Here is a 17,575-nt window from a genome sequence, read left to right as displayed (position 1 = left end):
TGTATTGACAAATATTTTCTTCATATAAGGAATTTAAGACATCCAATTGTCTCTTATAAAATCATCAACCCTTGCTTTATTTTAGCATATAGTGTATTTTACCTAACTAGTTCATCACCTAGGTCATGTTCACACTAGTTACTTAAGTTTAATTAGGGCAGACATAAGATAATTATCACTTTATGTCTCAAGTCATAAGATTAAGACATTGTGTCATGATCTTATGTAACCCTATGTCTCACCTTGATCGAGATAAACAAGGGGTTCTCTTGTAATCTTAATTAACCATATTGTATCATTTTTGCATCCTTTGGTAGAATATCATTATCCTCTCATATTTGATCTATCTTGTACTTTCATTGAAGTTCTTAGATCTTGGGTGGCTACATATCTAGCCAAATATTGCATGCTATAGAGCATTCTATACCAACTCATTCACAATAACAGAGCTTGTTGGATTTATTCTTATTAGTCTTTATTGAAAGATCTAGGTTACAGATCTTCATAGATCTTAAAAATTTGAATATGATCTTCTCTTGCATCATATGATGACCTAGAGAATTAGAAACACTTGATAGAAATACTAGATTTTGGGAGGTTCATCATTATAGCTTTCTATTGTAGGTCCATATGATGACCTTTCTCTTAGTAGAAATATATATGATAGCTTTGGTTTATTTTAGATCCGTGTGTCCTTAACTCATTAATTTATGTGCTAGCCACATAAGACTTTTGTTATCTTCCTCATAGTGAGACTTTATAGGGATTTGTGAAGGGAATTTCTCTTCCCTCCACATCTCAACATTTTATCAATAGAAAATTTATGGGAAATTCTTTCCTCACACATTCTTGTAAATAGCCCAAATTCTTTTTTTTCTAGCCATGGCTTTCCATGACACATTTTATAAAGTTTTTGGTTTAATTGGACTTTAATGCTATAAGACTCAATCTTACAAAATCCATTTCTACTGGTAGATTAGCTAAAAGAGTATAAATGAAAGTGGCTTGAAAAATGAGATTTTTAAAAAATCCTTGGCATCTCTTTTTCTTAAATAGTTTTCCCACCACTCTTTAACAATATGCCATTTAAAGAGTCAAGAAGAATATATCTTTTTGGATTACCTTACCTCTTTCTTTTATGGGTAAATTCTATACATACACCAAACTAGTGGTGGCTAAAGTGGGTTATCATTGCCATTGAGAAATTTGAAGTCTATAATATTATTCTAAGGAGTTGATTTTTTTCTAGCTCATATTATGAAAATAAATGTTAGCAAGGAATCATCCCTTAAATGTTATTTTCATTGCAAATGTCCTTGTCAAGACTAACAACGCCTTTATGGCTTAGAGTATCTTGAAGGTCCTCAAATATATTAGGCATTTTCTCTAATCGTATGGTGAAGTTTTAGAGCTAGTCTTTGTTCCAATGACCATAACCTTTTGTGGTTATTACTTTATCATTAATAATTCCAGCTTGTCTTTGGTGGAAAGACTTGGAACTGACACTCTTAGATAATTTTGCAAAGGCATTAGAACTATATTTAGTATATTTTGAAGACTGGACTTTGTGGCTTACCTTGTAAAAAACTTTGTAACTTGCTAACATTAACTTGTTTTGCATCATTTCAATAAAAGAGTTGATTCTTGAGGACATGCTTCACAAGTTGAGGCTTTAGCCTCTTCTAGCTTGGTGAAAATACTAGTGGTGAAACTGAATAACATTGTGTTCAATAATAATGCTTTAGGGACTCTCTATAAAGTCCTTAGTGCATTCTATTTAACACTTTATTAGCATAACAAGAGATAAGGATTGAATTCGTCCCCTCTAAGTTGGCTTTATAGGCTTTAAAAAGTTTGCTAGTCTAGATTTAAGCCTAAAATTACTCACTATCGTTGGTGCTTTATCCACCAAGGGATTCAATTTGATTAACCCATGCATAATAGATTGTCTCATCTCAAATATCCAGCATATCACATATTAGAGTTTTTCAAACACCTCTTTTAGTATTTCCCTCATGCCCAATATGCTTAGAATCTAATCCATGTTCTATTCTCTTTGTTTCATCCAATATTTTTCAATGGAAATTTTTCTATTCAAGGATATAACCTTATGGCCTAGTTACATGGCTATAAATTTGTATTTCATTCAAACCTCTATTTTATTTCAACTCTTGAAAGCTAGAAATAGTGTGATTTTTCACGTTAAAGATATTATCATTATTTCTATCCTAGTAAAAAAAATATGTGTTTACCTCTAGTTATTTTTTAAATCGAAGTGCATGTAGAGTTGGACCTCATCAAACATTGAGGGAGTGCTTCTTGTATGATTATGAAAGTTCCACCTCATGGCATCACCTAGAGCTCATTGCCATTGGTTTCCTCACTAATGGATATGTTCAAAGAAACAAATAAATTTCTTGGTACCTCCTCAATAGAGAGGCTAGACTTTATCTTCAAGGAGGAAATCTTATGGCCAAATTTTGTTGTCCCTTTGCCACCAGGATGAAGAGTATTGGTGATGTTTGTTGTGCAGAATTTCAAGATGACTAGGAGATCCTTAATTCTCCTTTTAAAAAGTTGTTTCCTTGGATGGTTACTCAATAAGATGATCCTCCAACCCTCCAAATTTTGCTACCAATGCTTCACAACAATGTATATTTGATATTTGATATTTTTTCTTAGGTTACTAGACTAGTTTTATAGTAAACCTTATACTATGTACTCTTTTTTTGTTTCATGATTAATATAAGGCTCTATCATGAGTAAAAAGTTAGTGCCTATATTCAAATCAACAATGTTCCATTTGTCTATCAATCCTTCTCTTGATCACGGAAAAAGGGTTCAAAATATTGAAGGTGATTCAAAGATTAAAGAGTGTTCTGTTGTGAGGATTCAATCTTTCATGTCTCTGTTGCCTTCTCTTGATATACAAAATTTCAAAATCTTTCCAAAACTGCCTCCTAATTCACAACATTTTTAAAAAATAATTATTTAATAAAAAATATACTCAATAATTAAGATTTAACTCCTACATCTATTTATTTTTATTTTTATTTTAACATACAACTAGATAATTTTTAAATCAATCTTCATTAACTCGTATTTTATAATAATGTTTTCGATAAAAAAATCTTTGACTAGAATAAATGGTAACACTTAAAAATCTCAAATTTGTTGAAATATCAAATCGTGGGAATCCAAAGTATGGATACAATTGCTAGGCTAAATAGCTGGGCGATTGAGTCTGCATACAATGAGAAGATTCCTCCATGTGAAATGCAAATTTGCGAAAGAAATATCACTTTTGAGATTGACATCACTGTAAATGGCCATTAGAGCTTGTGACTAAAAAGAATCTGCTGCAGATGAGGAACGGGAGAATTCTGAATCTTGACAGATCAATTTTGTGCGCGAGAGGGAAGAGTATTGTATTTCAATTTACTTTCCCTTTGCAGGGGAACATCTTTATTATCCCCAAAATGGTCCTCTGGTAAATAGTAACCAGTAATGGGGTGAGGCATCCAACTTCTCTGTCTACTCTTCTCCTCTGCTTCTTTTGCCTCCGCCTGAACTCCTCGTAACTCCATTTTGCTTGCCATGGCGCCGTATTCTCTCCTGCAAATTGCAAAGAAACGAAACTAAAATTAAAAACCTTTCATTTTGCACCAGAAATTTAGAAGATGAGAAGAGATGAAGAAAATTTGAAGCTTACCTGGCTATATTTCCAGAGCCAAAATCATGACCGCAAAATCGGGAGAAAGCCTTCAAATCGAGCACGGAGATAAATCTGGCCATGGTAACTTCCCCTGTTTTCTTATTCCGCGAAGGCGCAGAAAAATTTCGAATGGCTTTTTCACTGATCTGTCAATGCGGAAGATGGACGATTTGAAAAGAATGGGAGGAATGACGATTTAAATAGAATTTGTTGGTGTGAAGATTAATAATTGAATTCGGTATTGAAGTAAAGAAGAGTCTGTGAGGGCGTGTGGACGGCGTCAAAGAAAGAGGCTCGTCTTTTTCTTCTTTGACCAAATAATGTACAGCTGTACATTCTGGATTGCCAGGTGGAAGTGAAGACATTGAAGCGGCTGTGTCAAAGTTTTGGCAGATGCTTCCAACGACCGAGTTTACGCGTCACTCATTATTCGTCATTCATGCTTTGTCACTTCCACGTTGGACCATCTCTTCCACTTGCGTTTCCAAGGTAAATACTAAAAAGAATATTGGGTAACAAAAGTATTTTAATAATAATCATGTGAACAAAATCCAAAGACCATAAGAAGAGATGAGAGGACCAAATGTAGGAGGTGGGGAACCATTTGCTTCCCGACCATAATTGTTGTCATCACTAAGTGGTGAATGAGATGATTACATATTTATATTTAGAGAGTACAAACCAGCAATTGCAATTTGATGTGCAATGGGTGCATCGAACAGGTGTGGAAAGTTAATTAGAAATAAAATTGTTATATTTTTTTACATACATTTGTGCATTATATGAGATCAATTTGTAGGGCATTTACAAGATGATGTTGTTTGTGTAAAAAAGGTCTCAATAGAGAAGTGATATGTTTAAAATAACTTGCATCAACTTACATGGATCTAAACAAAACTAAAACATGCCCTATGAATTAGGAAGATAATCAATTTCAATTATTGATAGGCTTATGTTATATTTGCAAAAAGGGGAGAGAGAGAGAAGGGGGGTGGGGAGAAGGAGGGTGGGGAGAAGGAAAGAGATATAGAGAGATAAAGAGGGATAGAGAAATTGATAGAGTATAGGGAGAGAGGGGGAGAGGTATAGAGAGATAAATAAGGATAGAGAAATTGATAGAGAATAGGGAGAGATATATAGATATAGGAAGATAGAAGTAGAGAGAGATATAGAAAGACAAATGGAGAGATAGAAATATGAAGTAGGTGAGGTGGGTAAGCTAAAGAGGTGCAAGAGGTCAATTAGGGAAAAAATGGTATGTTTTGTTTGTACATTTGTTAGTACATAAGGTCAATCTCTAAGCTATTTATAAAATGATATTGTTTGTGAAACAAAGGTTAGAATGATGGAGTGATAACTTCTAATAAACTATACATCTACTTACAAAGATCCAAAAATAAATGAAACAAAACCTTTGAATCAAGAAGATAATCAATCTCTACAAAAATAGGATCATATTATGTTTGCAATAGGGAGAGAGGGAGAGGAAGAGATAGAGAGAGAAAGAGAGAGTGAAAGAGTGAGAGAGAGGTAAGGAGATAGAGATAGGGGATAGTGATAGAGATAAAGGATGGAGATGGAGATTGACAATGAGAGGAGAGGGGGCGAGAGAGGTAGAGACAAAGATAGAGAGAGAGAGGGGGGGGCAGGGTGGAAAAATGGAAAGATAAAAATAGAGGTAGAAAATATTATATAGATTGGGAGAGAGAGAGAGAGAGAGAGAGAGAGAGAGAGAGAGAGAGAGAGAGAGAGAGATGGGTAGAAAGAGATGTCTAGAGATAGAGAAGGAGTAGAAAGACAGAGATAGAGGTGAAGATAGAGGGAGAGAAATAGATAGAGAGAGGTAGAGGGAAAGATAAAGATAGTTAGATGTTGGGAGATAGGTAGGGAGATATAAAGAGGAAGAGATAGATAGATATAGAGGGAGAGAGAGAGAGAGAGAGAGAGAGAGAGAGAGAGAGAGAGAGAGAGAGAGAGAGGTGGAGTGAAAAGATATAGAGAGATAGGGAGATAGAGGTGGAGAGAGATTGAGAGAAAGAAAGGTAGAGGTAGAGAGATATGGATGTAAAGAGATAGAGAGATAAATAGAGATATAGAGATATAGATCATGAGAGATAGAATGAATAAGAGAGAGGTAGAGATAATGATATATAGATAGAGAGTTGGAGGGAGAAATAGGGAGATAAAAAATAGGGGGAAAAGAAGGAGAGAGAAAGAACGTGACAGAGACAAGTAACATAAAGAAGTATAGAGAGAGCAAGAGAGAGAGAGAGATGCTGGCAATTTGGAGGAATTGATTATGTGTTGCATTGATGTTTGTCATTGATGTCAACATTAATTGCTTTGGTTGTTTACCGGTATATGGTTGGTCCCGGTAGGATGATTGGTTTCTGGTTGGTAAGATCATATTGATTCGATATGCTTTGGTCTTTGGAATTGGTTTGGGTTGGTTATTCATGTGTTCCTGATGTGTATCACATTCAGTTGGTTCGGGATTTGGTGATCCGGAAGCTATCACTTGTTCTAGTAAGCCTTTTGGTTACCAGTGAGGGTTTCACCGGCAGAGTTTTGTTGAATATCTTTTGATACTATGCATAAGTGGTGTTGGTACGACTTCTAGAAGGGATTCTAGATGTTGATGGTTATCATGTCCATGTTCCAGTTGCTCGTGGTGTTTCATTTGGCTTATGGCGACCTATTTTAGGTCCGATGGTTATTCTGTTGGGTTATGGACTGGTTTATGTAACGTGTGGGTTGATGCTCCTAATGCATTACCGGTTGGATTCATTGATTGGATTATGTTGTTTTGGTCTTAGGCCGACTTGGTTGATCATTAGATTGCAGGTTTAAGTTATGAATTTATTATATTATCTTTTAGGTGGCCGACCTATTTGTTTAGGTCCCGAGTTGGTATAAATATGATGTAAGATCTCTTTGTAGATCATGAGATTATGGTAAGCAAGCGAATAATGTAATAATCATTCATGCAGAGGATTTGGTCGATCATAGGTGATCGAATTGAGTTTGTGGAAGAGATTCAAGGCCTCTGGTATTGAGCTTAACCGGAACTATACTCAGGCATGGGAGATGCTATACTTGTAGTTCAATCTTCATTTTGGATTGTTGTCCGATGTTTTCTATAGTCAATGAGACTCCTTTTGTGATGAGCAATGTGCTTTAGGTTATTGGCCTTCCTACATGTGCAGGCCCCTTATTGTAATATTTATTCATATGATCAGTGGATAGATATTGTGGATCTCCAATCCCACCATGGTTTTTCCTCTTTGAGGTTTTCTACGTATAAATTTGTGGTGTTATGGTTCTGATCTTTGTGGTTGCATTGTTGCTTATTGTTATATGCTTTTATGTTTACTGGTTACTGAGTTGTTATATTAATAAGATTAAATTTATCCATTCTAATAGAACACTGATTCACACCCCCCCCCACTTTCAGTGTTCTTGGATCCCAACAATTGGTATCAAAGCTTGGTGCCTCAAAGTAACTCTAACAGCATGAGGAAGATCTTGTATTCAGAATCTATGGAGATAGTTTAAGGAAGGAATTTCAAGTAGCTCTTGAAGACTATGATGTTGAAAGATTGAGGAACATGAAGATGCAATATGAGTTGAGATCTATGAAGGAATTCATTCTTATCCTACAGGAGAGGTTGTCATCTGTTCAAGCTAAAAAGAAAGAACTTTTACAAAATCAGAATGATGAAGAGAAGGATACCCTTAAAGAACAATGTCAGAAGTTGAGTCAGGAGAATATTGTCACGAAGAATTAAATGCAAGCCCTAACTATGAGGATGTCCAAGGAGATTGAAGACCAGAAGAAGAATGGAGAAAATCTTGCTATATCTCTAAAAGACAAATCTGAGGAATACATATGGTTGGTCCATGAAAATGATATGTTGAGAACTGAATTGGTGCAATCACAGAAAAATGAGCAAGAATTGGAAAGAATGGTAACAATCCTAAGAGATGATCTGACTATTGCTAATGAATACAAAGAAAAGTTCAAGGTTAGTTCAACTAAGCTTGATGAATTATTGAAGGATCAAAGGGACACTGGAGACACTAGAGGTCTTGGATTTGAGCATGGAGAAATCTCTGGTACTGCAAATGAAGATCAGACATCCGGTATGCATGATGATCAGAAGGTCAACCGTAATCAGAGGTCACCGGTAAGGCAACCCAATGCACATAAATTTAATGGTAGATTTTTTGTTTGCAATATATTTGGTCACATGACAAGACACTGTAGAAATAGAGCAAATTTGAATAATAATGCAGTTCTCGGTCAATGTTCAAATTGTAAGAAGTACGGTCATAGGACAAAAGATTGTAGAATGAATGTGAAATGTCATGCATGTGGAAAGTTTGGACATATGGCTAATCAATGCAGGTCAAGGAATGGTCAAGGTTACAGTAAAGCAATTCAAAAGAACAAAGTCACTTGTTATGCATGCAACAAAGTAGAACATATTGCTAAATTTTGCATAATCAATTGCCCCAGATGTTCATTTGGCTGAAGGATTTACCCTGGTTACTCAACCGACAGAGCCGAATGTTCCTGCACCAACAGGAAACTCATCTAGCAACTAAGACATTCGCCTTAGGGGGAGGCAAATTGATGACAGATCTTGCATTGCCCTTGGTAGTGGTCTGAAATCTTGTTTTAGATCTTTGGAAGTCAATTTTGAAGGTTAACTGACAAAGATTTATTGGATCTTGGATCTATTTTGGTTTACCGGTAAGTCACTTTATGAGTTATGGTTTGGTCATACATCTACAGTTAAGTATTTCAGAATATTTGCTAGTAAATCTTATATCAAGAGAGATGATTTCATTGGAAGTTTGATCCTAGATGTGATGAAGGAATATTTCTTGGTTATTCTAATGAAAGAAAAGCATATAGATGTTATCCCAAGAGATTGCAAAGGATTGTGGAGAGCACTTATGTCAAGGTGGATGAGCAGGATAGAAGTCAAATCAGAACTTATGAGCAAGAACCGATAGTGCAAATGGTCTTAACTAAACTGGCAACACCTTTATCGGAACAGAATGTTGAACCAGTTACTCCAACGGTATCAGAAAATTCTACAGTATCTGAAGATCAGGGAAGAGGAACAGAAAGTCAAAAAACTCCTGGGTATGTAAGGTTGAATCATTTAGAAGATCAAATAATTGGACAAGAAGAAGGTTGGCAATTGATGAGGTATGCTTAATTTCTTTAATTGTACCAACATCAGTTATTGAAGCTTGTAAGGATGAATGTTGAATGAAAGTTATGGAAGAGGAATTTGATGAGTTAAAAAGGACAACACATGGACTTGGATGTTATTGGAATTAGGCTTGATTGGTTTGCAATGGATATTCTCATAAGGAAGGAATTGATTATGTTGAATCCTTGCTCCGGTAGCTAGGATTTTCAAATATTTTCAAGGATTATCTGGTATGGTTTTTGTTTTATGATAATTTTACATTATGTGCATATACAGATGCAGATTGAGTGGGTGATGTTGATGACTGGAAGAGTAATTCTTGTGGATCTTTCTTTCTTGGAAAGAAACTTGTTTCATAGATCAACAAGAAACAGTCATGTACCTCCTTCTCTACTGTTGAAGCTAAGCATGTTGTTGCTGCTACTAACTATACACAAGTTCTATGGATGAACCAAATGTTAAAGGACATAAAAGTGCACTGCAATGAACCGGTAGTTATTCACTGTGATAACTCTGCTGCTATAGACATATCAAAGAATCTGGTATTCCACTCTAAGACAAAACACATATCTATCAAGTATAACTTTTTGAAGGAAAAGGTGGAAGAAAATGAAGTTAGATTGGTTTATGTGAACACTAAAGAGCAAATTGCAGACATCTTCACTAAACCTTTGCTTAAAGAATCATTTGAGTACCTCAGAGACAAATTAGGGGTTTCTGCCCCTCCGGTAGAAAATTGATTGATGTTGTTTGGCATCAGTCTGGTATGCATTATCAGAGCTATTAATCATTCTGGATTGATCTGGTGATGCTACTATTCAGGGGGAGTAGTTAGTCTTGTGATTTAGTATTTTATGATTTTGCTTTGATATTTATGTCAAATATTTGACATTGATGTCAAAGGGGGAGAGATATTCATGTGAAAAGCTTAAGGAGTTATATACATTAGGGGGGGAGATATTTATGTGAAAAATAGAGCTTAATAGAGATATCAGCTAAGGGGAAGATTATTGGCACAAGGAGGAGGAACATAATTTCATATTGGTTGTGTAGACACCTAAAATTGTTTTGTCTAATTAATTATTTTAGCCCAACTCTTCTATTAATTGAATAAATCTTTATTTATTTAATTAATTAATTTGTCCTCTTCTAGCCTTATTTCTCGTTTAAATAAATACATTTATTTATTTAAATTACTATTTTCCTAGATTAAATAAATACTTTTATTTATTTAATTATCCCACTTCTTCTATTAATTAATTAAATCTTTATTTATTTAATTAATTCATTATCCTTTTCTACATATGACACATGTCATTCATCTCTTAATTCTTACACTACCTACCCTCTCATTATTTTATTATTTCCTTTACCTACCCTCTAATCATAGCCGACCATTTATCTTGTACACCTCTCAATCTTATCCCTCCATTTCTTATAGTGTCTTTCTCTATAAGGAGATGCTTCCTTCATTATCAAACCCCTGCTGATTACTCGACTACGCTTTCGAACTTTCATATGTGATCAAGCCTACTTGCAATCACATTTTCGTTCTTTGTTGGGCTCTTGTGCACACATAAAATCTGAGAGCAAATATATCAAGCAAGATCAATGGAGATAGGAAGAATGGAGATTCAAACCCTATTGGACATGTGATGGTATGATATTTGTGATTTCATTTGATTTGCATTGTCTTAGGTAATCTTCATATGTTATGGTGGATCTTTGTTGATTGTTAGGCTAGGGTTTTGTGGTTGAATTCATTTAGCCTTTCAATGTTGTTTTATCCACTTTTCACCATAAACATTTTGGCACACCTCGTGGGACATGGATTTTTGTTAGATCTATGTTTTTTGCAGATTTTTCTAACCCTATATTGTTGTTTTGTAAAACAATTTGGAGAATAACCTTGTGCAGCTAGGGTTTTGGACACAAAATCAAGATCTTGGAGAGATTTTATCCGATCTCACAAACGGATTGGAATTTTTGCACAAAATTTTTTTACAGGTTGAAGACAGTATCAAGAGCTCTCAATCCAAAATTCAGAATTTTTGGAGTACATTTTCATTTTCTATGATTTTTTTATGATTTTCATAAAAAAATAATTTTGAGAGAAAATGAGCGAATTTTTCAGATTTTCTTACATTTTTTGAAATCTCTCATAATTATACACAGGATCTATTCTTTTTTATTTTAATTTTGATGCAAAATATTTCCTAAAAAATCGGATCTCTAAAAATTAGGGTTTTTCATTAGTTTGATTAAATACATACTATATAACTAGACTAATTGTTGTATTTCTAACCACCTCTCTAAATAACTCTTCTAAATTTGAATAAAGCAAATCAAAATAATATTATAATTTAATATATGTTAGATTAAATTAAACAATATACATTGTATAATATAAAATAATAAATATATTATAATGCAAATTATATATAAACTAAATATACTTAAGATTATTATTTTAAAAATAAATTTATGTATTCAATAATTTCTATTATAGAATATAATGTATAATAATAATTATAATTATTGTATTATTTGAAAAATGAATTTAGTAATCTACTCTATATAAATATAATCCTGATATAATATTATTAATATAATAATTTACACTATATAAAATATAATACTTATATAGCTTATATTATATCAAATATTCTACACAAAAATACTATAATTATATTATATAAAATTAAATTTACATTATATAAAAAAATATTATATACTAATTGTAGTCACATAAATCTGTGCACTTAATTAAATGAATATTTACTATTTATTTGATTATTTAACCATCAATAATCAGTTAATTAAATTAATATTTAATTAATTCATCCTCAACCTCTTCTCCTATTAATTAAATAAATTGATTAAATAAATTATTCAATTTATTTAAATTAATTCATTAAGCCACACTCTAAATCAATTAAATGAATAAAACACATTTACTTAATTTAACCCCCTTTCCTCACTTAAAAAAATAATAAAATATTTATTTAAATCCCTAAACTACCTCCCACTTGCATTCTCCTACAAATGCAAGTTGCACCTATTTAGTTGAAATAAATGAATTTTATTTTAATTAAAATCCTATTTTCTCTCACCCATCAAACCCACTTGCTCTTCTAACCCATTCTAGATTCTTCTAAACCATTCCTAATTACCCTAATCACCCTCCCTAATTATTGTCACACTCCTAAGCAACTTGGAGTCACTTCTCAAAGCCTCAAAGTCTTTGAAAAGCATTAAAAGCTTTATGTCTTCAACAAGTTAACCCCCAAAGTCTTCCAAACCATTAATGGTTCTTACATAACCATTTATGGCTCTTAAATAACCATTAATGGTTAAACTCAACTCACCCACATGGTTAGAGACTTTCCCTCTAACTCAACCCTCATTTAACTCATGGGTCTCTTCAAGCATTCATTGCTTTGACCATGGTTATCCCCACGAAATCTTGCACAAGAGTTTGTCCATTGGATAAAGGCATTATTCATTGGATAAAGGCTTTTTTCATCTAACTCAAGTGTAACCTTACCTCCCAAGGTAACCTTCAAGTCATCTCAAACATTTAATGTTTCTTCCCTCTCCTCTCAAGCCATCTCATGTTGACATTTGTCATCCTAGGATTGGGTTGAAAGCCCTCACATGGATCAAAAACCCATCAATCCTGATCCTTGTTGAGATTACTCAATCTCAACTATCCATTTCCTTGTTTTTCCTATAAATAGAGCTCATTCCTTAATCCACAAATCCAGAAATTTTGTATGCATCAAACTTATACCAAATTTGAGAGAGCATTTAGAAGCACTTTTCTTTGTTATTTTGGATAAGATTAACATAGATTAATTAGGTATTTTCTCATATTTAGCTTGTTTGCATTTGCATAATCTTCATTTTCATAATCTTGAATTTCCATAAAACATCCATAATAGTGCAAAAAGTTGAGGGCTACACTCATGTGGAACTTAGAGAGGAGAGGAATAAGGGAGGAGCAACTATGAGCATGTTGGAGAGCATTTGGGAGGGTTTAGTGTATTTCCTCCATTTTTGTGTGCTTTCTATAATCTGTTTGATACCTCTCTTGATATGCATGCTTAGGATTGTAGTTTCTTTCATCTTTCATTTTTTATTGCTACTAAAAATACTAACGTTTGAATCTTGTGTCTCATGAGTCCTTTTCAGCGTGCATCACTAATTAAATATATTTATATTTAATATTTTTATTAAAATATATTTCACTATTTTTCTTCTTTTAGATTAGATCATGTATATTTTTGTTGCCAATAATGATAAGAGAAGAGAATGATAGATCATAGAGTTTGATTCAAAATGAAAAATTCATAAATTTGATGTAATATTAATTTAAAATAAATTAATTTTTTTAGAATATAATATATAATAATATAATTTATATTTTATGAAATTCTATTATTAAGATCATAATTAAGTATACTTTATTAAACTATATTCTAATTATTAATTAATTCTTTCAAATTGATATAAATTAATTTGAAATAATATCATAATTTAATATATATTAAATTAAATTAAAGAATATAAATTATAAAATATAGAATAATAAATATAGTTATAAAATTAAAATATTAATATGATTATAATTGTTATAATTAATCAAAACATTAAAAATATCAAAGATAACAAAAACTTGAAAAATCAAAATCCAAAATATATTCAATTCAAAAAAAATCTCATAGTCCACAAGGATAAAAAAGCATTAGCTATTTGAAATAAATTTAATGTTAGCCCCTGGAATAATCTAAATGTTTTTGTATATATAAAATAAATTATATTTATCTATATACTATTATTTTTCCATTAATTAAGTAAATCATTTGTTTTGCTTTAGTTTAAATATTAATTATTTTTATTTATTCATAATTTTTTCCTCTCAAAAATTACAAGAATTTATATTTAGTGTTTAATAATATTATGAATTATTTTTCATAATAAAAGAAATGTATTTATTGTAAATTTAAAGGTGATTTTTTTGTATAAAATGTAACATAATTTATTTATTTATAATTTTTGTTTGAATTATATTTTATAATGTCCAAGTGTTAATACTGAAGACTCCTTTGTGACTAAAGTATCTTGATACTCTTCCAAGATATTAAGCCTTTTCTCTAATGGTATGGTGATGGTTTATAACTAGTCTTTGTTTCGGAGACCATAATCTTTGGTGGTTATTTTTATTATTGACAATTCTTACATGTCTTTGGTGGGAAGACTTGGAATTGATGCTCTTAGATAATTTTACAAAGGCATTAATACTTATTTAGTCTCTTTTGAAGACTAGACCTTGTAAAAAACTTTTTAGCTTGATAATATAATTGACATGTTTTATCATTTCAATACAAGAGCTAATTCTTGACGACATGCTTCACAAGTTGAGGCTTTAACCTTTTCTAACTTGATGGAAAGACTAGCAATAAAATTTTAATATTTAGTTCAAAAATAATACTTTGGAGATTTTGTATAAAGTGCTTAGTGATTTCTCTTTAACACATTATAGGCATAACAAGAGATAAGGGTTGAATTCATCCCCTCTAAGTTGGCTTCAATGGCTTAAAAAAGATTGCTAGTCTAGACTTAAGCCTAAAATTACTCACTATCTTTGGTGCTTTGTCCACCAAAGTATTCAACTTGGTGACACCCATGCATATTAGAGTGGCTCATCTCAAATGTATATCCTATCACATATTATATTTTTTCAAACACATCTTTTAATATTTCCCTCGTGTCCAAGATGCTTAGAATCTGATCTATGTTCTCTTCTCTTCTTTTTACCCAATATTTTCCATTGGAAAATTCTCTATTTAGAGATATGACCTTGTAGCCTATTTACATTTCAATAATTTTGTATATTTTCAAGCCTTTATTTTATTTCAACTCTTGAAATCTAGAAAGTTTATTTTTTCGTATTGAAGCTATGATCATTATTTATATCCTAATATAAAATTTATATGTTTACCTCTACTTATTTTTTAAATCCAAGTGCAAGTGGAGGTGGCATTGTAATTTGGGTACTTTCAACACACCTTATGATTGAGGAAGTGCTTCTTGTATGATGAGGAAATTTTCACCTCATGGCATCACCTAGAGATTGTTGCCATTGATTCCTTACTAATTGATGTGTTTAAACAAAGTAATTTTTCACTACCTCCTCAATTGAGAGGCTAGACTCTATCTTCAAGGAGGAAAGCTTATGGCTAGACATAGGGTGATGTTAAGGCTTTTATTGTGCCTTTGCAACTAGGATTGAGAAAATTGGTGTCGTTCATTGTGCAAGAACCTCAAGATGGCTAGGAGATCCTTGATTCTCCCTTTGGAAATTTGTTTCCTTTGATGGTTGCTTAATAAGATGATCATCTACTTCTCCTCCTACTATTGCTATAAATGCTTCACAGTTCAATGTATATTTGATATTTTATCTTAGGTTAGTAGACTAGTTTTTATAGTAAACCTTATACTGTGTAATCTATTTTGTTTCATGATTAATATAAGGCCCTATTGTAAATAGTGTGTAAGAAGTTGGTGCCTATAGTCAACTCAATAATGTTCTGTTTTTTCAATATTTCTCTTGGTCATGGGAAAGAGTTTCAAAATATTAAAGGTGATTCAAATATTAAGGTGTGCTCTACTACAAGGATTAAAGGGAAGGATGTGGACACTTTAATTAAGGGTCCTATAGAGAATGCTTGGGGGTATCCCTTAAAGGACAAGAAGAAACCAAATGTTGTTTATGATTTTCTATTGAGTCTAAATCTCTTTTCAAAAGAAGTAAGGTGGCCCATATGGATTAGACTTGACTCTACTTCAAAAAAAAATTGTCAGATTCGCATTCAAATCTCCATGATTGTTGTTATGATTGTTTCTTTGTTGAAGTTTTACTATTTCTCTTGGAGGCCTATCTAGTTCTAATGCCTAATTATTTATTTATCATAACCTCATGTTGTTGGTGGTTGTCCCTTAGATGGGGTTTTATTGTTAATTTTACTTTCATGTCCCTATTGCCTTCTCTTGATATAAAAAATTTCAAAATATTTTCAAAACTGCCTCCTAGTTCACAACTTCCTTAAAAAATAATATCTAATAAAAAATATACTCATAAATTTTATTTTTTTTATTTTTATTTTAACATACAATTAAATAATTTTTAAATCACTCTTCATTAACTCGTATTTTATAATAATGTTTCCGAATAAAAATCTTTGCCTAGAATGTATGGGAAAACTTAAAAATCTCAAACTCGTTGAAATATCAAATCGTTGGAATCCAAAGCATGGAAACAATTGCGATGCTAAAGAGCTGGGCGATTGAGTCTGCATACAATGAGAAGATTCCTCCATGTGAAATGCAAATTTGTGAAAGAAATATCATTGTTTCATTAAAAATCTATTCAAACTCAGAGTATTCAAGTCCATTCTCGTTGCACTTTTGAGATTGACATCACTGTAAATGGCAGATGCCCGAGTTCCATTACAGCTTGTGACTAAAAAGCATCTCCTGCAAATGAGGAACGGGAGAATTCCGAATGTTGAGAGATCAATTTTGTGCGCGAGAGGGAAGAGTATTGTATTTCAATTTACTTTCCCTTTGCAGGGGAACATCTTTATTATCCCCAAAATGGTCCTCTGGTAAATAGTAACCAGTAATGGGGTGAGGCATCCAACTTCTCTTTCTACTCTTTTCCTCCGCCTCTTTTGCCTCCGCCTGAACTCCTCTTAACTCCATTTTGCTTGCCATGGCGCCGTATTCTCTCCTGCAAATTGCAAAGAAACGAAACTAAAATTAAAAACCTTTCATTTTGCACCAGAAAAGTAGAAGATGAGAAGAGATGAAGGAAATTTGAAGCTTACCTGGCTATATTTCCAAAGCCAAAATCATGGCCGCAAAATCGAGAGAAAGCCTTCAAATCGAGCACGGAGATAAATCTGGCCATGGTGGCTTCCCCTGTTTTTTTATTCCTCAAAGGCACAGAAAAATCTCGAATGGCTTTCACTGATCTTTCAATGCGGAAGATGGACGATTTGAAAAGAATGGGAGGAGTGACGATTTAAATAGAATTTGCTGGTGTGAGGATTAATAATTGAATTGGGTATTCAAGTAAAGAAGAGTCTGTGAGGGCGTGTGGACGGCGTCAAAGAAAGAGGCTCGTCTTTTCTTCTTTGACCAAATAATGTACAGCTGTACATTCTCTGGATTGGCGGGTGGAAGTGACGACATTGAAGCGACTGTGTCAAAGTTTTTATGATGCTTCCAACGACCAAGTTTACGCGTCAGTCATTATTCATCATTCGTGCTTTGTCACTTCCACGCTGGACCATCTCTTCTACTTGCGTTTCCGAGGAATATTAGGTAAGAAAAGTGTTTTAATAATAAAATCTATGGACCATGTGAAGAGATGGAGGGGACCAAATCTAGGAGGTGGGGAATCACTTGCTTCCCTATCATTATTGTTATCACTAATTGGTGGATGAGATGATTACATATCTATACTTAGGTTGAATAAAATATATTTAAAGGGAAAATTGTATTTCACTTATAAGAAAGAGAGGTATTGTGTGCAATTTTATAAATCTCCATTATTGGGAAGGGG

At 32.8% G+C, this 17,575-nt stretch overlaps 1 protein-coding gene across 3 annotated transcripts; it reads right to left on the bottom strand.

Annotated features, from left to right (window-relative positions):
* Positions 1-3,150: 3,150 nt before the first annotated feature.
* Positions 3,151-17,065, bottom strand: LOC131049935 (uncharacterized). Of its 3 annotated transcripts, none has more exons than XM_059216571.1 (2): positions 16,836-17,065; positions 3,151-3,615 (listed from the first exon to the last, which is right to left on the bottom strand). In XM_059216571.1, exons 1-2 carry the CDS (start codon positions 16,916-16,918, stop codon positions 3,399-3,401), a joined length of 300 nt encoding a protein of 99 aa, XP_059072554.1. In that variant the 5' UTR covers positions 16,919-17,065; the 3' UTR covers positions 3,151-3,398. The 3 variants fall into 3 exon arrangements, with proteins under 3 accessions (XP_059072554.1, XP_059072553.1, XP_057840024.1); XM_059216570.1 differs by lacking the exon at positions 16,836-17,065 and adding an exon at positions 3,713-3,910; XM_057984041.2 differs by lacking the exon at positions 3,151-3,615 and adding an exon at positions 16,327-16,738 and having other exon boundaries at positions 16,836-17,049.
* Between the last annotated feature and the right edge of the window lie 510 nt (positions 17,066-17,575).

Source organism: Cryptomeria japonica, chromosome 2, assembly GCF_030272615.1.
Source record: "Cryptomeria japonica chromosome 2, Sugi_1.0, whole genome shotgun sequence".
Lineage (NCBI taxonomy): Eukaryota > Viridiplantae > Streptophyta > Pinopsida > Cupressales > Cupressaceae > Cryptomeria > Cryptomeria japonica.
Note: the sequence above shows the minus strand (reverse complement) of the source record. Positions and strands in the feature narration are given on the sequence as shown.